Genomic DNA, 23,286 nt, shown 5'->3' on the forward strand with positions numbered 1-23,286 from the left:
CTTGATGGCATCGGGTAGCTGGCTTTCTTCTTGTTGGGCATGAGTTAAGGCTGCCTCGACTTCTTTCAATTCAGCCAATAGAGCCATCCTCTTTGCCGATAAATCTAAGATTTTCTGCTTAAGTTCAGCGCCCGAAGTCTGCAAGTTGCCGATGCCCTTGTGCTTCTCATCGGCAATCTGTTTCAGTTGTAGCATCTCTTCTTTGAGTTGAGCCTGAGCTGCTCTATCGGCAATGCGTTGAGCAGCCCGTTGATATTGCAGTTGGCGGCTTTCTAAATGGGCTGCTGGGAAGAGTGCTTCTTCAACATCGGCAGGGACCTGGCCACGGATTGTTTTGAAAATTGCCTTTGCGGGGTCCGAGTCATCTACCAGTTGGGCGGTATCCTGCTTGTAACAAGTCCAGGAGAGCTTCCAACTTGGACTTAATTTCTGCCGATATTGTTCCCAGTGCAAGGGAAGAACTTGTTTCCTCTCCATCATCGTCAGAAACGTCAATGGCAAAGGAAAATAGGCTGTTTGGGGAGTCTTGTTCCTGAGAAAAAGAAAAAGAGGTCAGTTAAGGATAAGTATGAATATTATAAATCGACTAGGTCAATCGGCTTACCTGTTTCAAGGCAATTTCCTGTACTTGGCTGGAGGAAGCAGCCTGGAGTATGCCGTGTGGAGGATCGGCTGAGCTTGCCGATGGGATATCCTCTGTGGCCTCATCGGTGGTTGGCCCTTGGGGTATGATGACCGATGGTATGTCCTGTACAGGAGGATTAACTGCTTGCTCAGTTGCATCGACTGATTCTGGCCGGCTTGCAGACGTTGGGGCAGATGTGGGGATCGGCATGGACTTCTGTCGTTTTGGCTGTGCCTCGGCATCTGTTAAGGCTTTGCGCTTTGCTTGGGCCTCAGCAACGGTTGGCTGGGGGGCATCGGCACTTGTTGGTTGTGGAGCTTGAACATCTGGTACGCTTGCCGATGTACCCATTTGTTGCTGCAAAACAAGTGTAAGGTATGATATTTAACAGATAAAATGTAAAATCAAAGGAATACCTCTGAAGGTTTGTCAGAGGTAGTGGTGCTTGATGTCGGAGGAATTGCCGATGACGATCCAGCAGCGGCTCTTACACCCTGATGATTAATGTTAATACAGTTTGTGATCGGCATGAGTAGAAATAAACAGGGTTGTTACCTTGAATGCCTTGATCAGGGTTGTAGCAGCAGCCAATGGAGTGGCCCTAGCTGTAGCCAATTTGGACTTGGAGGTGATGGTCTTGGCACGGGTCTTCTGGTGAGTCAAAGCAGCTAAGGTGGGGGCGTTGTAGCCGATCGGTGATATCGGGGAAACAGGCCGAAGATCGAAGGGTTTCCCACTTTTGCTCATAGATGGTGCTGGGTTGTTAACCTGTCACGAGAAAGTTAGTTACCGATATATGAAAGGAAAAAGCAGAAGGGAGTTAAAAGAAACTTACTGCGTCATCGGGAATGGCGTATTCAGGGTCGATCATGTGCCGATATGTGTGAGCAGATGTTGCAAACAGTTGTTCCCTCCACTCTCGCCACCATTGCTTATATGATTCGGTGATGAAAGATGCTGGCGTCCAGATGGATATATCGACATCTGTAGTATCGGCATCGGGGGAGAGTCGCACTACCCTGCTCCAATCTGTTCCGCAGGTGATTGTTTCTCTGGGTTTGATCACATCGGCAAAACAAAGTTTGATTGGCAGTTGCCCAAAAGCCAATTGACGGGATACTGCCGATGGATTGTAAATTCATACGTGATATTGGTGTTTTTCCCGCTACCGAATGTGTTTACTGGGATTGCCCTGGGAGTAATGATGGCCATCATGAGTTCATTATCCTTGATTCAGAGTGTCATCGGCAAAGTTGAAAAGAAGGGGGAATCTGTTTTCTTCGTCGATATAAGGTACCCAGGCCCTATGATCACGAGAAAGACCATTGTAGAAGCTTTGGAAGAATCTGCCGATCTGGTCTTCATTGGCCTCTGTTCCAGGGAGGACAATTATGGCTTCACCAAAATTGAGGGGTGAGCGTGTTGCCGATTCCTCATCCCCAAGCACGTGGTCTTCAGCAATTTCTCGTGGGAATTGTTGGGCAAAGAAGTCCCATTGCAAACGTTTGTGCATATGGGCATTCAGCCACATGTTGATAAACCACCACGGGCCTCCTAAGTTGCCGATGGGTTCGCCAAGCAAAAGTTTCTGAGACACTTGATGAAGAAGATGATAAGTGGAGCTCAGAAGGTATCGGCCAAGAGGGAACCTTACACCATTGGCCAAGAGTTCAGCCGCGGGGAGGAAGGCGTTGGTTGGTCCTACTGATCGACCACAGAAGATAAATTTTTCTAACCACATATTCAAGAATGTGGCATGTTCCCTCTGGTTAACTGTCCCGGTCCTCTGGCATTCTTGAATATATCCTGTCCAACCGCCGATGTTGCGGGTATTCACCCTATGTTCAGATTTTCTGCCATAGATGGAGCCTTCATCGGCAGTTGAAATGTCCAAGCCAGTGAGCATGTAGACATCGGCAAGTGTGGGAGTAGCTGGGCCATGTCCAAACATAAAAGTGTTTGTTGTGTCTGACCAGAAGTAAGCAGCTGCAATCATCATTGACTCGTTCTTTTGCATATCGGCAATGGATAGCCTGATGCATTGGTCTAGCTTCCGTTCTGCCCAGTGTACTTGCATCGACCTGTTGACCCTCAAGTACCAATCTTTCCACCCTTTGGTGGGTTTGGGCCAAGATCGGAATGTATCTTTCCATAGATTCAGAGAGAAATTTTGGGCTCTAAAAGGGATTCTGTTAACCTCTGCATTAATCAGATCAGTTGGATCTGGGTTGCCCATTGGTCCTAGGCATTGGAAATGCGGCTGATCGGTTGGAATAACTAATTTATTGCGAAGTTCCTAAGTTTAGAAGATCCGAAGAACAAAGAAAAAGAGAAAAAATTACCAACTGTATGAACTCGCAATCAAGGTAAAAAGTAACGGAAGTGGAACGAACCGCAGGGACGTCGAAGTTGATTGCCATTATCTTGAGGTAGATGGGGGCACGAGCTGGAGACTCGAGGTTGACGCTGGAGAAAAGTTCTTGTTGGTTGAGGTCGCGCAGTTGTTCGTCGGAGTCGCCGCCGGAAAGAGAGAATGCCAAAGATTGGAGTCTGAGGGTAGAAGACGAGGGTTCCGGAGAAATCTATTTATAAGCCGCTTGGAGTAGGGGTATTTTGGACTTATCTCTATGCCGCGCGCATGTAGGTCGAGATGGTTCAGATGGATATGGTAACTGTTCGCACGATAATCAAGGAATTGTACAGATGATTTGATGACAAGTAATCATGATTTGGAAGAGATCTCGGTACAGGATATTTTAATTCTGAAAATGGCGGCATTATTATGTTAGGATCTTGCCGATGGATTATTGTTTCGGTATCTTAACCATAATCAGGGCAAGAGTGGTTGGAAATTGTGCGATATTTACTGAGGTGCGTGAATCAGGACTAGATTTGATTAGATTTGATAACAGATCAAGTTTTGGCTTGGAGGATGAGTTACGGTAATTGGGCGAAGGCAAACGTTATCTGGAGTAAATTTCGGAGCATTAATGGTTTTATACTCCGAAATTGGGGGGCATGTGTTGACACCGTTTTTTGCACGTGTCAAAATGATCAGAGTGGGCTAATCGGCAGGTGGAAAGTTACTGTATACGTTGACAGCCGATGAAAATCAGCTTGTAAAGATGGTTGCCGATGAATGGTGGTGATCGATGGAAAAGTTGATTTACTCGGGCGTTGCCGATAAGGTTGGAGATGTTATTGTCGATGCCGATGAAGGGAGGCTTGAAGACTACTGCCGATGAAACTAGGAAGTATGCCGATGGAAAGGAGGTTGGTGAGATTTCCATCGTAATTGAAGCGGACAGGGAAATAGATAGGAGTTGATTTCCTTTTCTATATTTGTTAGAGTATGATTCATGTAAAGAGTCACGTGTTTCCTTAGATATGGACTTGGTGTCCTAGTTGTATTTGGTTATGTCTCTTTAGATCAGGGTATAAATATAGATTGAGGGGCAATGTAATGGATATATCAATCAATATCAAAACTAATTTTTACTCCTATTTGCATCTACTTACTTTTCGGCGACTTCGTCAATTTGCATATTTTTTCTTTTTACGAGTTCTCATTGATTCGGCGAGTTGCATTGCTTCAGTGCGACCTTCGGCGATTCTCGAGTTCCGCGTGAGTACCTCTTGGCCGTGACTTCCGGGTGTATCGCTGTTGTCAGGACCAAAGTGCTCGTATCTTCATCCTTGTCGATTAACAGGTCAAATCGACTGGCACGCTTTGGATATCGATTCGGGTATTAGCCCTTTGTGTTTGCAGATCCACTTTTGCATCAACAGAATCTGTCCTACAACAAGTTGGCTGGGCGAATACCAGAGTCATCTCAGTTCTCCATATTTTCCAGGAGCTCTTTTCTGGGGAACACTAGCTTGTGTGGACCTCCAGTGTCCAAACAATGCAGCAATCGAACAGAAACAAACGCGCTACATGCTTTAGACAATGACTTTGAAGATGTCTTGCCCTTCATGTTCACTGCGTTGGGATTTGGCATCTTCTTTTCAATTACAGTCGTAGTGATATGGGGAAGACACAGCAGAAAGTGAAACCAGACCCTTGAATCTTCACAGAGTTGTTGTATTGATTCTCTATGCGTCCATCCATAGTTTGTATGTGAAGATCAAACCTGCTATCTTAGATATATGGAGTAGCCAAAAACAATTAAGCCTATGCTGTAATTTATACTTTTCAGGCCTGTGTAATTTGAGCAATAAGGTGTTGTCTAGCATATGCATAAGAATATTTATTTATAATTAATAGCAAAGTTCTTTCTGTGATGTGTCAAGTACTTATTTATAAAAATGGAAAATCATTAGTTTAGTGTATGTATAGTAACAGGTTAGTTGGGGATGACCAAACAAACAGAGGATAGCAATTGAGCAGCTTTCTACAATATTAATTATTGAAATGTAAATAAATATTGATATTGATGACTGTTGGCTTGACATCGCTGCCTTGAATGACAATGACTTAGGGCATGTACAACCCAGAGACAGGGGTCGTCTCCAAGATACTAAAATCTGACATAGAGACAATTAAAAAGACACGTCATACAACCCAGAGACGGAGGGTCGTCTATAAGCAGTTTAATGCTTTGCATGAGCTCAAGATCAATCATGAATTGCAAACTCACATATGTGCTTGGCTCCCATGACATTTGTATCGAAAGCCACATCATATCTGCACGGCCATATATATAATTGACCAAATATGTACTTCCACATTATCAATATGCCATCTCAAATAATTTGTTAACAGAAATAGGCTCAGACCTTTTGTAGAAATTTGTAGTTGCAGCTCCATTGACAATGATGTCTATTTCTTTCCATAGTTCTCTCAGTTTGGCAGGGCCTAGGCCCAAGTTCTCATACATGACTTCTCCTGGCAAAGGGCATACTTTTTCTTGGATGAAATCTTCAAACTCATTACCATGGTTTTCTTTCAAAGTTTGAAAGATCTCCCTTCCTGTTACCTAGCGATAACGAACAGAGTTTGCATAGAAAGATTAACATGGGAGCGATATGATTAGTGAAACACAACAGTTATTAGGTATATATATATATATATATATATATATATATATTACTTTCAGTCTTGCTTCAAACTTTCAGTGACCTATGCATTTGCCACTAGTTTTGTTAGAAAAAACGGTAAATTTGCTGTAGAACACTCTTTAATATTGGTATTTGTTAATGAGCACCGCTCCATCTTGTCTTGGCTAGAAAGCACTCTTCAATTGTGGCAATTTGCTCCTAGACACTATAAATATTAAAATAATATTTTCTAAGAGTTCATGGGAGAGAGAATTTTTAAAAAGAGACCATTATGCCCTGACAATTTATACTACAACCCTTAATACTTGTCTAATAAAATTCATAACTTTTGCATATGAAGTCGAATGCATATGAACTTCATATCAAAATTGTAGTTCTCATTGAGATCTATAACTTTATTTGTATGATAAGTTTTTTATTGAAATTTATTAGAGTGTGACTTCTTTTGAAATTCTTAGATTTTTAAACTCAAATTTTAGAATACCTGAAGTCACTTAGAATCCTAAATATTTATTTTTATTTTTTTAGATTTAAAATTTTCAAACAACTGTGGTATAAGTCGTGTCAACATATGAAGTCATTTGAAAATTCTAAATTTTAAATTTCAAAGTCTAAAAAATAAAAATGGATTTTTAGGACTCTAAATAAGTTTGAATAAAAAAATATCAACTACAAAATTATAGATCATATTGTAACTACAACTTTGTATATAACATGTCAACATCCGAGGTCGTTCAATAATTTTAGATTTTGAATTTCAAAATCAAGAAATTCAAAAGAAGTTTTGACACTCTAAATAATTTAAATTAAAAAAAATTGTCAACTACAAAGTTGTAGATCTTATCGAGCTTCATAAATTTAGTATAAGTATTGTCTTCATCCGACTTCATTTACAAAGTTATTAATTATTTAGATAACTATTAAGGGCTGTACTATAATAGTCAGGGGCATTTTTGTCAGTTTTAACTTGTCTCTCCTATCCACGTACTCCTAGAAAAAAAGTATTTTAATTGTCATATTAATGCCTAGGAGCCAATTGCCACAACTGAAGCTTCGAAAAAAAAATTGCCACAACTGAAGAGCATCTTCTAACAAAGACAACATTAACTAGTGTCCATCAGCAAATATCAATGTTGAAGGATGTTCTAGAGCAAATTTATCCAAAAAATATATATTTTTTCAGATTGAATGCAGCTAGCAAATCTATCAGGAGATATTCTGACTCAACAAACCTGCAGAGTTTGCGCCGTGCAAGATTACTTTCAGATTTTCGCTCAGCTTATTCGGAACTCGGTCCCCCTCTCAGCTATTGTAAGGGTGTTAACCTGTATATCTATTATGATTACTTTGTCTCTTACTTCCATAATATAGCACATGCTACGCTACTATTCATTTCTCAAAAGCTTTTACCGCAACTGCCACCTCTTCCGACCAGTCAGTGTGTTCTTCTATTAAAGGGATCTTTTCTGCTTCGTCACATATTTGCACAAGCAAAACCTATTTGAGTATTGTTCTTGTCATTATGTTATTGATAAATCGTTACTGCCCATTATAGCCACACAGTTACGTACTTCTACTGAACAACAAGCCATGTTAAAGTTGGATCGGAGGGCACATTTTGTTCTTCAGAACTAATTAATGTGCATAATACTCTTGTTTGCTTTATGGTATGTAGGTACCATCTCTTTAACAATTTCGTATTAATATTGCGTGAGCAAGATTTGGTTGGGATATGCACGAGCACAATGGTAAATCAAAGATAGAGGACATCAATTTTGCATATTTCAAAGATTCATACACGAGTCACGATTTTCATTCCTCCGTCCTTGTATGCAGAAATGGTTTCAGAAACATATTTGCATGTCATGGAGAAAAGCTGAGACTGGATCATTGGATACAACATCAAAAACTGGGATGGAAGGAAGAATAGAAATATTTTGTTTTCACCTCAGTCTCGACCCTCTGCATTGCAGATTCGACATCGGCAGCTCGAATAAGGAGGAAGAGTTTCTTGACATCCGGTTGAACCCTCAGTATCTTCTCCACAAGCACTACGAACACGAAGAGACGAAAAAGCAGCAAGCACCCCCACTGAGATGATCAGCCGTGCATTGTGCAGACACACTGCACATCCTTGAAGAGTACTGGACGAGTCCTGAAGAGGTACCTTTCCCCAGGAAGCCAGTTGAGCCAGTCATCAGGATGCTCTTGCCTCTGAAGTACCGTACAACAACATCGGCATCCACTTCACCTATCATCTTCGAAAGTGCAAGTGTGGTCCGTGTCGGTCTATCTAATATAAGATAGTTTGAGGATAGATATGGCTTGTACATATATATGGTTAAAGACTGGTGTATTTATAGGCGAGAAGAGAGATGTGTTTCAAGGCCTGTTTGGATGGAGAACTAATCCCTTTGTTTGTTTTCGCTTTTTGAGTGCTAAAAAAACAGCAAGAGGCTAGAACTATAATAAAAATTAGTTATATGCAAAACTCTTGTAGAGACCAGAATAAACTTCCTTTTTCTAAAAATTGTTAGTTGTGGCAAACATTTATCCAACTAAAAATTATCCAGGCAGCTAATAGCCCTTGCTTGTTTGCATTCCTAGCTAATAGTCCAATACGTCCAAATCAATCAATAGACTGAATATCCCTCTTTCTTTCCATTTTTCTTTTCTCTATTGCACCATGGATTCATTGCTTCCATATCCATGACAAGCTTCTTTGCCTCCATCTCATTGACAGCTAGCAAAGCAGGTAGATCTCTGCAAGGATCCCAGAGATCGGATGGGAGGTGATTGTCTGATTGATGGGGCAATAACCATCCAAAACATAGCTACTCCTTCCGTCCTATAATATAAGTTCAAATTCATCCTAAATTATAAAGGATTCTAGATGTTCAAACCCTCCAAAAAGCAATATTCATATACATACCTACCATTAATATGTATCACCAATCCAAATATGATAATCCAAAATAACATTAATAATTTTTATCTGCAAATATCAACATTAGAAAATGCCATCCGACAAATTTACCCCTCCACAAAGGGGTCAATAGCAAGATACTAGTACTTCCATCCTGCCGTTTAGTGAAAAAAACAGATTTACTCAAATGATTAATTCACCGTATCTGTTTTTTCTTCAACAATTTTTTAACTTTGGCCTTTTTTCTTTTTTCTTATATACACCGTCTTTTACATACTCCAAAATATGTTGTCAACTACATAGCACTTAAACGATTTGAAATGAAACAATCCTTGAGTATATACACCCTTCATTTCAAAACGTAAGACGGCCGGTGAAGTCTTTTATCAGTCAATATAATATGTCATTGTCGATTACCATAAAAGATTTTTTTATACCAACCATAAAAGAATGAAAGCAGTATGAATCCAATATATGAAATTTTATGGCATGCATACAGGTATATGCCCTGTCACATATAATATGACACCGCTGAATGCACTTGTTAATGTAAAAACTCATTCCAAGGCGAGGAAGTTGTATGATGCGCCTCCAACATCCCAAAACACATGTGTTCCTCGCCAATAAACGTGAACAAGAACAATCATGTCCGAGCTTCACCTTTCTTTAATTAGATTGGAAACATACAACAGCCTTGTGGTTCTTCTTCTTGACGCCAATTGCATCATGTTCTTGCTGGTTCGCACATAATTAACATATGAACTGAACGCTCAAGTTGAATGGTTCACACAAATTGCATCTTTTTCATGCTGCCGCGCACATGCCGCTGCATGTACTGACTCCGTACTAAAACAAATCAATTTCTAGAATCACACTCAAGTCAAACATTTTGAATTTAACTAATTTTGTAAAAAAAGGGTAATAACAGTATCTATGACTCTAAAGAAGTACATTGTTGTTCTAGGCGGTAACCTTAAACCCTGGTTGTCACCCAAGCACACCAAACCAAGAAGAAAAAAGGCCGGCAAAAATACAATCTAGGTAACAACCGCTTTATACCAACAGCTAGAATTAGGGTTTCCAAAAAACCTCCTTTACAGCCACCGTGGGGCACTATTTATACACTTCCGTAACATTTACATGGACATGAATGCCCTCTCAACTACCCTGATTCGGAAGAATATTCTCATTTCACCGGGGGCTCTTTGGTCTTTTCCTCCTACAACTTCCCTGGGCTCCAACTTCCCCATCGCAGCCTGGTGGTCCCCTCCGCTGGAGCGAACGATGGGACTCCTGCACCACCTTCGCCCCTGGAGACGAAAAGGTAGAAAACTCCTGCAAGATACGAGAAGATTATTCTACGTAAACACGAAGTAAGCTGCATGCTTTCGCCTTGGGCTGGGTTTTAGTCCAGAAGGGCGAAAACCCTATCGCTACGTGTTTGTTCCTGCGGCACGCCAAGATGTTCGTAATAACCGACTGGTCCTTTTCGCCATCGAGGGGATGCGAAAAGGGCCGTACGTGAGCCAACGTCCCTTTACGCCGGCAAGGGGGTACGAAAGGTGGAGGGCGCAGCCCAACATACATTTTGAAAATATATTTTATAATGTATTTATTTTGTTATACTAATTTAGTGTTATAAATATTAGTGTGTTTTATAAATTTAGATAAATTCAAAGTAGTTTGACTTAGGATACCTCTAAATTAAAGTCAATTTTAGTTTGGGACGTGTTAGAATCTGATACCCCTAGTTATGCATAGTAGTCCTTAAACATTTTCAAAATTTATTGTGAGTTTGACACAAGCTTGCACCATATAAGAACAACATAAATGAATCTCAAAGAAAACTATAGATGATGATGTTGAAGCAACCACAAACAAGATTCTAAGATTTTTCAAAAATGTCGACAAATTCTATAAGCACAATTTCAAAAGAGTTTAGGGTTTATCACTCTCTCAGACTCTCACAGCCCTACTTGATCCTTTCGGACCCTCTAATTCTTGCCATATACAAGAATCTAGTGCAATAAAAGAGTCTAGCATAATCCTCTTGAGTGTTCCTAATTGCTTCTTATAAGCCTTGGATGAGACCCTTGTGTTGGCTTAATTGATGCATATGGCCTCCACCCTTGTTTATACAAGTAAGAGTCCTATTTTTAGTAGTATTCTACACTCAAGTCCTAATACCACACTTCTTGAGTCCTAATCTAGTCACCCTACAACAATCTCCACCTTGACTCTAATCATTTGAAGTCATCGTGCTTCTCCAAGAATTTGTTCTAATTCAGCTCTCTTCTTTTTAAATACTCCCGCCACTTTGAGATTGGGAGTGCACCTACTAGAGGGGCTCGTGCATATCACCACAATGTCTGTGTCAATGTTCAAGTTGGACTATTCGTTAGTGTTAGGGTACTATGCAGTTGACCGTATTAGTCTGGTCATCGCAGACTGTCCATTGATAAACAGCAACAGAGCTCAGTTTGCATATTTTGTTGAGCTAAGATTCAAAAAAACGTGAACTTAAGGGTCCTTAGAGGTCCACTCCTAGATCTCTGGTCTGCTCCTTGATTCTCTAGTGGAGTGATTCTACTTGATTATGGTGGAGGATCAGGGTGTGTGGAGCAGGTGACAATTGATCCTAGAGTGATTCTTGTGGGTTTTGAATAGGGAGCACTAGAGAGTGTAAATGAAGAATCACTTCCGGCGAGACCTTACCGCACCTGCGAAGGCCTCCTCCTTCTCCTCCCCCCTCTCGCTGGAGCTCCGCCATGGCCATGGGAGCCCCTATTCCAACCTGGACCGGACGCCTCCATTGCCGCCAGAACCCTAACGCCGCTGTCCCCACTACCTGGTCTACCTACCTCCCCCAACACCTTCTAAACCCGCCGGTGTGGAGATCTACTAACCTTGAAACCCTAGCTGCCGCCGTGTGTTCATGTCTGTCTCCAGTAGCCGCCGCCGCGTCTTCCTCTCCTCTCTGGTCACGGTCGGGCGACTGGTGGGTCGCGGTGTTTTTCTCCTTCTGCACCTCCGGTAGCCCATAGTCTTCTCCTTCTCCATCTCTGGTAGCGCGCGCGGTTGGTGGGTCACGGTGTTTTGGATCAGGATGCGTCCATCCTGAAATCTGGCATTGTCATCATAATTAAATCAGAGCTGCAGCAACAGGGAGTACCACAAAAGATGAAGGCTGCTCGTCAATCCTGATCTACTGAGTACTGAAGCTTCTACTGCCTTTTTTTTTTTTGACTCGAAGATGCATCTTCAGTTCAGATGTACTAAGTACTAACACAAGGCTAAACATGCTTGTTCAGCATTGCACATACCTCCTGATATTTTGTTCTGTAAATAAGGAATAGTTGAATTACTGTCTACTAATGCGCCTGGTGGCATGAACAATAGAATTGCTAATGTGTCCGTATCCAGGTGGAAATTCCAGCAGGTATTGGGGCTGTTTGGATACGGCCGCGAGAATCAAGGAGAAGCTGGTCAAACACCGTGCTGTGCGCATGATTTTCTCAACCACCCATGTCCTTACCTACCGCGTCTCCGATTTTACATATCGCAGCTCCTCAGCCGCGAGAGTCTCCGATTTTACGGATCGCAGCTCCTCAGCCGCGGTTCTAGTACCACACCGCGCGGGGGCGAGGAGCCTATCCAAACAGGACAATTATGTGCAGATAGCAAGCGCTGAAGCAACGCATATATCTGAGCGTTTATAGAGAGAAATTTTACCAAGTCCTTATCTTTATTTTTATTTTTATTTTACAAAACTATTGGAGGGCCTTCTTTCCCCTTTTGAAAAAAAAACCCGAATTAGATAATTGTTTAAAAAAATCATTTTGGCACGCTAATCGTTGTTCCTCTGTAACTACAAAGAAAAAGCTAAAACAAGCCAGACGCTCGGAAGCACGTAATCTTATACAGTGCCAAACGTCCATCGTCTCGTGCCAAACGTCTATCGTCTCCACTGACCACATCTAAGGTCGCCTCCACCTAAACCACCAATGGATGTATTTGGAGCCTTTTACAAAGCGAACAACATTGGCTGAAATCTTATTGCCATAGAAAGAAATCTACAGCTAATTTTGAGCCGATGATCCAGAACAACTAATGGATTGGAGCAAGCGTGGTGACGAAGCTCACAGTAGGCCACAATGGCAACAAAATGATGGCGATGAGCTGATGATCCTTTCAATCCAGTATTTAGCCATTTTAACAAAAAGACTATTCACAGTCTAACCTCTGAAGCAACAAGGAGGCAATCCTTGACTGAACTGGAATTAGATGTATTTGCAAAGTAACTAATAAATGGTCACTGTTCTTTTGTAAAATCCTCCTTTTTTGCATAGAAGAAACAACTCTCCGTTTGCACAGATTAGCTGAGGGAAGCTCTTACAAACACTTACTATGCCATCCACACTTATCATACCAGCACAGTAAAAAAATATGCCGGCCCTGTGTAACACATGTTCAGGAAACTCGAGCTGAACTACTTTAGGAGCTGAACTAGGACATCAAGACAGCAGAAAAGAGCCTAACCGGTGGTGTAGTTAGCAATAAGGAACTTGCTTTTGCTGGCTTGGTCCTCGTGCAAATCTACCACATCTTTCACCTTCTCAACTAGCTCCTCGAGACCAGTGACTCCCAAGCTCTCATAGTCAATGATCTTCTTGTACCGCTGCTCATATAAACTCTCGAAATTACCAAGCGGAACAGGGCAGGAGTAGCAAACAAGAAGCTCCTGAATCTCCCTTCTGAAACTGTCTAGATGCTCATTAAACACATATGAGCCATCTATATCTGGGTTGATATTTGGTTCATCCTCTGACAAATCATCTGATGAGCTGCCCAACTGCTGACATGCTCCTATCGTGCTTTCTTCAAGAGCAGAACTTCCGGTGTTCTTCTTCAAAATGATTGGCGCACTTGAATAGTTCTTCAGGTTCCTATCACCAGAATTACAGAGGCAGATCATCTTTCTATGACCCTTCCCTATGACAACAAAAGAGTCAGCCAGCTTCTCGAAAAGATGAACAAGCTTAACAGCTCCATATTCTGATACATATAGGTGTCTGCCAAAGAGTTTTAGATACTCTGAGGGAATACGAACAAGTGGGACACATCCTCCAGATAATTCAAACAGGCGTATTAGTTGACCCTTCAATCCTTGAAGATCACCAGGACGAACCCACCATGACTGCTCATCTGTCAAACCTTGGCCTGCCTCAGGACTTTCACTCTGACCACACGATAAATTATGAGGCCTTGATGATGTACCACAGTTCCCATCTTCAACAGTATACAGAGCTTTGCTTGGTTCTCTAGTTGTCTGGAAAGTGTTATAGCAATACATTTGGTTGATGGGAGGTCTGCCACCATATTCATTCCTTGATGTTCCGGTATACACAATGGCCTCCTCTTCATTCTGATTGTCAGGGAACTGTCCCACATTCCCACTGTTGACATAACATGGATAATCAGCCAGACGGCGCACCAAGGACCTAGGGATCACAATACCTTCACCACGGGCAAGGCTAGGCCAGTCCCACACGAAACTCCCGGCACTGCTCAGAGCTGATGAGACGGTAACTGAAGACGGAATGGCAATGACAATGGTGTATCCGCGTTGGCCAAGTATATGCAATGCCGGAGCGAAGTCCACATCACCAGATATGAGCATAATGGATGATGGTGGGTGATTGTCAAGTGCAAAGAGGAACATATCAACCAGTATAGCCTTATCAGCAGCATCTTTCCGTCCATTAGGAACATCAACAAGTTTGACTCCAGTTCTCTGGCATCCCTCCCTGAGTCTCCTTGGGAAAGCATTGAAATCTCCATAAGCAGACAGCATTGTCACAGCACCCCTAACAACAGGATGCATGCGCAAAGCCATCCTAACATTGCTAGCAACATCTTCTGGCCGTACATCACTTGGAACAGGACAGTTCTCAATGTCCCAAAAGATAGCCACAGGACCAAGAACAGCATTTGCCTGGCCATTTGTTTGCGAATACTCCATATTTGATCTAGACATCATCATCCTGTTGGGATCTGGTTCCGACGCCATAGCTTTTGGTGAGAGTGAAGTGACACAACTAGCCATTGCTTTATCTTCAGAAGACATTATGTTACCTGCATACCAAAACAAAAGATAAAAGATTCAGAGCATGAAGCAAATAAATGCAAGCGTGAAGCATGCAGTGACATCCGCAGCAAGTATTATGCAACAGGAATGTAAAACACCTCAACCAACAGCATGTCACAGTTAAGATATCATTTCCTACACAACAACACGAAACGTTGTTTCATCCATCCAACAAACTAAATACTATAATCATAATCATGTCATATCAACTTGGGGTTCCTCTGTATGACAATCACATCTAATTTACAAAAATTTAGATATTATTCTTTGCTATAGCTAAAGAGGGACTATTTTGTGCCCACAGCTAAACAGTGGCATCTGACCAGGTGGAATCAATATTTAATTATTTATAGTAGATGTGCTAATTCACCCAGTTTTATCACTGCCACCGCTAGCAAAAGATAAACTCTGCCTATGGTGGGGCGCCTTTGGTGTCCCAGCATAGCAGGTACCAAGCCCTGGTAAAGGAGGAGGGTTGTGTTAGGTGCAGTGAGCTAATGTAAAAACTTAGCCACTTTTATGGAGATGAAACCCAAAAGAATCCCGTTGGGGCGTAACCCTCTTAGCAACGCGCCATGTCGGAACCCGGATAAGGTGTTAAATGAGCAAGGGCCGGGTCGTTACCCCCATGACGCGCCGTGTCGCGATCTGGACACGGTGTCAAGTGAGCAAGGATCGGGTCGTCGCATCCTTAGTGGCACACCACATCGGCGCCCGGATGTGGTGCAAAATGAGCAAGGGTCTTCACACCTACCTCGGCGGGTGCGAAGGGTAAGGAAGCTAGTCGAGCTCACTAGGATTCGTTTAGGTAGCTGTAATGTAGGGTCCCTTATGGATAAGTTAAGAGAGTTAGTGGACACAGCGGTTAGGAGACGTGTAAATATCTTATGCGTCCAAGAGATTAAATGGAAGGGGCAGAAGGCGAAGGAGGTGGACAATATCGGCTTCAAGCTCTGGTACACAGGGATAACTTCAAATAAAAATGGAGGAGTTTTGATTGATAAGAGCCTCAAGGATGGTGTGGTGGAGGTGAGAAGGTAAGGGGATAGGATCATCTTAGTTAAACTTGTCATTAGTGATATGGTCTTAAACGTAATTAGTGCGTATGCCCCCAAGTAGGCCATGATGAGAATGCTAAGCGGCTTTTCTGAGAAGACTTAGATCGCTTGGTTAGAGCTGTCCCTAAGGTGATCTTAATGGCCATGTAGGTACATCAAGTGCAGGTTTCGAGGCGATTCATGGGGGTTTCGAATATATGGTAGTAGAAACCAAGAGGGAGAGGAAGTCTTAGACTTCGCCATAGCTTTTGATCTGATGATAACTAACACTTTCTTTCGTAAGAGACAGTCCCATTTAGTGACCATTAGTAGCGGCCAGTACTATGGTCAAATCGACTTTGTCCTTACAAGGAGGGATAAACGAACATGCGTGGACTATAAGGTGATACCTAGAGAATGTGTGGTCGCTCAACACAAGCTGGTGGTGGCTGACTTCCGCTTTCTAGTGCAAGCTCGTGGGAACAAACAAGCTAGGATTGCTATAACGAAGTGGTGGAAATTAAAAGGGGATGAATCAAAGGTCTTTAAGGAAAAGGTCATTGAAGACGGCCCTTAGAAGGATGAAGGCGATGCAAACAGCATGTGGGAGAAGATGGCAACATGCGTTCGAAAGGTTGCTTCAGATGTGCTTGGAGTGACCAAAGGGAGTGGATGCGACTCGAAAGACACTTGGTGGTGGAATGAAGATGTGCAAAAGGCTATTAAGGAAAAGAAGAAGTGCTATAAGCGCTTGTATCATAATAGATGTGCACACAACATAGAGAAGTACAAGGTGGCAGAGAAGATTGCAAAACAAGCGGTGAGTGCGGCAAAGGGGCGGGCCTATGAGGACCTTTACCAATATTTGAGTACGAAAGAAGAAGAGAAGGACATTTACAGGATGGCTAGGGCTCGCGATAAGAAGACAAGGGACTTCAACCAAGTCAAGTGCGTAAAGGATGAGAGGGAGCAACTCTTGGTGAAGGAGGATGAGATCAGACATAGATGGCAAAAGTATTTTAATAAATTGTTCAATGGTGAGAACGAGAACACCACCGTTCAGCTGGACGACTCGTTTGATGACACTAACAGGCGCTTTGTGCCGGCGATTCAAGAATTGGAGGTCAGAGAAGCTTTGAAAAGGATGAAAGGGGGCAAAGCGATGGGCCCTGGTGGTATCCCAATCAAGGTGTGGAGATGTCTCTGGGATACAGCTATAGTATGGCTAACCAAGATGTTCAACAATATCTTTCGATCGAATAAGATGCCTGAAGAGTGGGGAAGAAACATATTGGTACCAATCTATAAGGACAAGGGAGATATCCAAAGTTATACTAATTATTGGAGAATTAAGTTGATGAGCCACACTATGAAGTTATGAGAGAGTCATCGAACAACGCCTGCGAGGAACGACGCAGATATCAACAAACCAATTCGGTTTCATGCTCGAAAGGTCAATCATAGAAGCAATCTTCTTAATAAGACAAGTTATGGAGCGGTTTAGAGAGCAGAAGAAGAACCTCCACATGGTTTTCATTGCGTTGGAGAAGGCTTATGACAAGATACCAAGAAATGTTATATGGTGGGATTTGGACAAACATAAAGTCCCATCAAAGTACGTGACTCTTATCAAGGACATGTACAACAATGTTGTAACTAGTGTTCGAACAAACGATGGTAACACAAATTACTTTCCGATTAAAATTGGACTTCATCAAGGGTCAGCGTTAAGCCCATATCTCTTGGATGAGGTTACCAGGAACATACAAGGGGATATCCCTTGGGGTATGTTGTTCGCTGATGATGTAGAGTTAGTGGACAAAAGCCAGGCGGGAGTAAATAGGAAACTAGAGTTATGACGACAGACTCTTGAGTCTAAATGTTTTAGATTGAGCAGAACTAAAACTGAATACATGAGATGCGGCTTTGACGGACTTGCACAGGAGGAGGGAGATGTGAGTTTGGAAGGTCAAGTAGTGCCTAAGAAGGATACCTTTCGGTATCTTGGATCGATGCTATAGAGGTATGGAGATATTGATGCGGACGTTAGCCATATAATCAAAGCAGGGTGGACCAAGTGGCGACAAGCTTCTGGCATTCTCTGTGACAAGATGATACCACAAAAGCTAAAAAACAAGTTTTATAGAACGACGATTAGACCGGCTATGTTGTATGGAGCAGAATATTGGCCTACAAAGATTCGACATGTTCAACAACTGAGTGTTGCAGAAATGCGTATGTTGCGATGAATTTGTGGTCACATAAGAATGGACCGAGTTCGGAACGATGATATACGTGATCGCCAAGAAGTAGCACCAATTGAAGAAAAGATTGTCCAACATCGGTTGAGGTAGTTTGGCCATGTCCAAAGGAGACCTCCAGAGGCACCAGTGCATTGTGGAGTCCTAAGCTAAGCTAATAATATGAGGAGAGGGAGAGGAAGACCGAAATTGACATGGGGGGAGACAATAAAAAGATATTAGAAAGCTTAGGATATACCTAGAGATCTATGTTTGAATAGGAGTGCTTGTAAAGCAGCTATTGAAGTGCCTGAACCGTGACTTGGGGCTCTAGGTGGGTTTCAACTCTAGCCTACCCCAACTTACTTGGGACTGAAAGGATATGTTGTTGTTGTACCACTAGCAAAAGATATCATATCTCGTGACTAGGTACAGTATGGACATACCTTTTGCCTCTTTCAACCAAAAACAGAAAATAATGCAGAAGATTAACATGGACAAGAGAATGCCTCTGTTCTATGGTTGCATAAAGCTCAACTGGGGTATGAGATGACCACAAAAAATGTTGGTACACTAATTGCATAAAAGCATACAGTCATGACACGGAGGGGCTAACCGCTAAAGTGTTGATAAATCTCCATGAAAGTATCATAATAAGCAGTATCAATCAACAGCAACAAAATCCACCAGTACTTACTATGTCATGAATAATGCCATTAGCTACTCGATTGCATGCATCAATTTTGTTTAAGTTGTTTATGTCCTATGTGTCACTGATATGGGATAAAACTGCAGAAATAGACATGTTATTTCTTAAATTTTCTGGGTTCTTTTTCCCCAAATATTCAATGTACTTTTCAAACATGGAGGCATAAAGTGCAACGAATGCAAAATCCTTGTCCTTGAAAGGATAGTTCTCCATCAAATCCATATCAAAGAGATACTGAAAAAGTTGAACAAATAGTGACAATATGAATAAGTTAACAAATCTACACCCCTAGACAGGAATAGAACATATAATATCCCATATAATCAACTCCCCACATCTCCCAGAGATAATAGCCAAGCTTAATGTAATCCATGGCATTTACAGAAAACATTTTATATTTGATTTATATGCTAAAATATATTGCTCCACAACCAATTGTATTCAATTTGGTGGTGAGCTGAAGGGGCTAAGAACATAAAAAAAGGAGAAAATGGCAAACTGATGTTATCGGCCAATCAGAAATGAGAAAACAGGGAACTAATACAAAATTCAAAGCGTCATTTAATTCCTGAGAAAGTTTACCTGCAATCAACTAGTCGCATATATTTGCTCATTTGAATTTAGTTATTGATAGGAAGAGAATTCGCAACGATTTGCTCATTTGAATTTAGTTAGTGATAGGAAGACAATTCGCAACGACAAGAAACTAGACAGGCAATTGCACTACATGCAAAAGCTTTGAAAGGAACAGAACTTGGTTAGTAGAAAAACCCGTCCATATTTTGGGATCAATTTCAGGTAGGCACTGACTGTACATAGAAAGTAACTCAGCTAACAAGCAATGGCAGTAACCTAGTGCTGGACTTGGAAGAATTAATATGTCCACATTAAATGACCCACTAATTTTGCTTCCTTGAAGAAATAAGAGAAATAAGCACAAGCATTAATTCATTGAACATAAACTCCAAAGCTCTATGCAATATTAGATACCACATGCTTCGAAATTACATCTGCAGGTGTGTATATCACAAATCATGCCAGAAACTGCCAGCACAACAAGATTCATCAGGCACACAGCAACAGACCTAACCTAAACAGAACAACCACGCCATCATCCTAATGAGTAACGACCTAAGTTGCCGTTTGGATAACGGGATATGAGGGGTGGGATAGGGAAACGAGGAAGGGTAGAAGCTGGTGCTGGTTCATGGGATGATGGGAAAGGAAAACGGGGAGGGCGGAAATACGGACCTCTTGTCCCACCGATTCTATCCCGTCGAGAGCGAGCTCCGCAGGTTACTGCCCTCCGGTGCGCTCGGCCGTCCTCAGCCTGGAGCCTTTCTCGCCTTCCACACGTCGGACCGCCGGAGCCGCCAACACCTCGCTCGCGCGCGTCAGGACGTCAGAGGCCGCGCTACTTCCACGCGTGGGGCCACCGGAGCCGCGCTCCTCGCACGTTGCAGCACGAGCTAGGACTCGGAGCTGTCGCTTCACACTCGGTGAAGAGGGCTGGGAGGGGGACGAGGGAGATGACGCAGGGTCACTGAGGCCAAACGCGAGAAGAAAACAGGAGGCGATGGGGAAATCCCCTTGCTCAAATCGCAACGAAAATTAGGTCGGATACTCAGATTGCGGGGCGTGCAAATCAAACCGATTCTTACCAACAGAAGAAGGAACGCTATTCCGTGGCGGACGTACGGATCTCCAGCAGCGGCACGAGTAGGAGATGCCGGGAGCGCTCCCGCCGGCGGGGTCCCGGGGCCAGAGAAATCGAGGTGTAGGGGGCGGGGGGAGGAGGGGGGCAGGCTGCGAGGCTTTTCTGCGGCGGTGGCGGCGGGGACAGCTCAGCTGCCTATTTCGGGGAGGGGTGGTCGTTCGGCCGCCCGATAGGTGGATCGACGGCGGTCGCCGGCGGGAGGAGGTCGGTTTGTCGAGGGAAAAGACGAGAGGAGGGGAGGTCGGCGATTTCGCAATTCGCATCAGCACGTGGATGATGGATGAGATGATGGGGGAAAGGATCGGTGCCCGGTTCTGGGCAGTGGGTCCGACCTGTCCGTCTGTAGAGATGTTGCAAGGCGGTCCTCGGTAGGCACCGATATTTTGGTCGTGTTTGATTTCCGGTATCTGCCCGGCCTCGCCGGCTGGCCTTGCGATGGCTGGCCAGAGTCCGGTTCAAATAGTACGAGTGTCCGTGTTTGATTTCATGTTTATGCAGAGCCGAGTTCAGTTGAGAACATGTTTCATCGGCTGTTCAGAAGAGTATGGTGAACCTAGACCTAGAACATGGTAACATAACCCCTCCGCCCCCCCCCCCCCCCCCCCCCCCCCTCAACGATCGTCATTGACATTTCATCAAACACATGCAAGGCTGTCAAGCGGCGCACGCACGTCCACCAGCAGCTCGGGCTCCTCCGCGTACATCTCGCCCAGCCGCACACTCACCCCCTCGTCGCCGCCACGGGCGACCGCGACGGCCTGCTGCCCAGGCCCGCACAGCGTCAGTATCACCGCAAGCACGAAGCACACCACGGCTTGCTACCCAGGCCCGCACGGCGTCAGTATCACTGCAAGCACGAACCACCGCCGCTGCTACAGGCACCGCCGCCACGCCACACTTGACTTGCTGCCGCCCAAGGGTGCCAAGTGCGTCTTCGCCCATGCGGAGGGCTGGACAAAAAAAAACTCGTTGGGCTAGCTCGGTGGCTCGTACAAAAGTACTCTGATTGGACTCGTTTTTCTTTTAAAATAAAAATGACTTGATTTGGAATAACTTTCGACTTCGGCTCGGCTCGTTAAGCTCAGATGAAGTTGTTTCTTAAACAATTTATGAGACTATGATAAATAAGATTATATCAATTTTCAAAAAAGCTTGAAAAAAAAACTATAGTTGGCTCGATATCCAGAGGCCCAAAGCGCCACCAGCCGTAGCCTCCGCGGACGGCAACCTGGCGGAGGCAGAGGCAGAGGCCCGAGGGGAGGAAGTTAAGAAGGTCGCCGCGCTGCCGCAGTCGGCTGCCAAGTGGGTGCCTCCTGCTGATTCTCTCTAGTTGTGGATATCTCAGGGGATATGGGATGCCCAATGTGTGGATGGGCACACCGCCGCTGCTAGTGCAGATCGTGCCGTGGGGTGGGCTGTAGTGGATGGACTACGGCGACCCCGCGGAGGCGATGGGCCTCAAGTACATCCAATATGAGATCGGTGTCGCTGAGAGCACGCTACAAGATCGATGTCACCGCCACGGCCTGCTGCCCCAAGCCAGCCACGCCGCGCAAAGCAGCCGAGCACTGAGCGGTGTGCGCGGCCTCCGCAGCCGCCACGGTGGCGAGGGCGACAGCCATGGAGAAGACTCGCATCCTCACATGCAAGCCCCTTCCGTCGCGGCCATGGATGAAGAAGAGCTAGAGAGGAGGAAGTCGGAGGCGCGGCGACACCAACAGAGGAGGAAGGGAGCGGTCAGTGGTGGGTGAGAAACACCGAGCCGGGAGGTGACTCGAAGTGTTGCGCGAGCGTTGAAGCCGGCTGGGCCGCCGAGAAACGAACCTTCATTGCGTTTCCTGGGAGCCAGGAGAGAAAGGGTATTTTATATCCGGCGAGCTCGGCTCGGTGCTAGGCCCAGTAAATCAAACATGAGCTATTGCAGCCCACAGGCACGGCCAGGCCCACGGGCCACATATCAAACATGCCCTTTACAACTAGCAGCAGCCTTGTATTTCACGTTTGTCGGACGGCTCATTTTTGCATCATGCACACAAAAAATCTGAATCTACATGTAATATATTCTTTCATTGATATCTAATACTCCGTATTAAAGAAATAAGTTTCTTCATCTATCACTGTATTATAGACTGACCGTGACATGGCCTAGTTTTAATTGGCCCTGTGATGATCCATGTGGGTTGAAATTATGTGAGTTTAATGCCACCTAGTTATTAAAGAGGGTGACAGATTATGGGATTTGATACCACCTTGATTATGGAGTATGCATTTGTTCATAGTCAAATTAGGCAGGGCCGAGACTGGGATTGAGCCTAAGGACTCGGGGCATGTTTGATTGCCCGTCACCGCAAGTCATGCCATGGATATGGCTGCCGCAACAAAGCAAGGGTGCTATTTGGTGGGTGAGTAAATTTGACGTGCCATTGTTGCTTCTACTAGTTTTGTAGTAGGTTTTTTCGCTACAGGTGTGGCGTTGGATTCTGGTGCCTCAGCTTTGGCATCGCTGTAGATACGACGTGGCGAGATCCAGCCACCACCCAAGCAAGCCCTCAATTTACATGCTTGATTCAGGTGGATTTTCATGATGTATTCGAGCTTTACTCTCAGGATAAACCTCTGGCCCTATAAATACAGATCTAATTCCTTGCGTGCCACTAAAAAATATATAACTTTCTTATATGTCATTATAGTTGTTGAATTCCCTTGTCTACTACTACAGTAAATTTTTATACTTGTGTTCTTAGACGGAATATCCACCCGAGAGACATTGCTGCGGATTGAAATGACAATGTTGCCCTTAATTAGACTAACCAAACAGAGCCA

General features: G+C 43.8%; 2 protein-coding genes across 4 annotated transcripts; both read right to left on the reverse strand.

Annotated features, from left to right (window-relative positions):
- Nucleotides 1–447: 447 nt before the first annotated feature.
- Nucleotides 448–1,733, reverse strand: LOC136502627 (uncharacterized). The gene is made up of 4 exons (XM_066497879.1): nt 1,461–1,733; nt 1,181–1,393; nt 605–1,119; nt 448–532 (listed from the first exon to the last, which is right to left on the reverse strand). Exons 1-3 carry the CDS (start codon nt 1,494–1,496, stop codon nt 1,030–1,032), a joined length of 339 nt encoding a protein of 112 aa, XP_066353976.1. The 5' UTR covers nt 1,497–1,733; the 3' UTR covers nt 448–532; nt 605–1,029.
- A 10,555-nt stretch (nt 1,734–12,288) lies between these two features.
- On the reverse strand, nt 12,289–20,756 carry LOC136504306 (uncharacterized). Of its 3 annotated transcripts, none has more exons than XM_066499174.1 (3): nt 20,408–20,547; nt 19,998–20,289; nt 12,294–14,747 (listed from the first exon to the last, which is right to left on the reverse strand). In XM_066499174.1, exon 3 carries the CDS (start codon nt 14,737–14,739, stop codon nt 13,147–13,149), a length of 1,593 nt encoding a protein of 530 aa, XP_066355271.1. In that variant the 5' UTR covers nt 14,740–14,747; nt 19,998–20,289; nt 20,408–20,547; the 3' UTR covers nt 12,294–13,146. The 3 variants fall into 3 exon arrangements, with proteins under 3 accessions (XP_066355270.1, XP_066355271.1, XP_066355272.1); XM_066499175.1 differs by having other exon boundaries at nt 19,998–20,255; nt 20,408–20,543; XM_066499173.1 differs by lacking the exon at nt 19,998–20,289 and having other exon boundaries at nt 12,289–14,747; nt 20,408–20,756.
- Nucleotides 20,757–23,286: the final 2,530 nt, after the last annotated feature.

This window comes from Miscanthus floridulus, chromosome 14, assembly GCF_019320115.1.
Source record: "Miscanthus floridulus cultivar M001 chromosome 14, ASM1932011v1, whole genome shotgun sequence".
NCBI classification, from domain to species: domain Eukaryota; kingdom Viridiplantae; phylum Streptophyta; class Magnoliopsida; order Poales; family Poaceae; genus Miscanthus; species Miscanthus floridulus.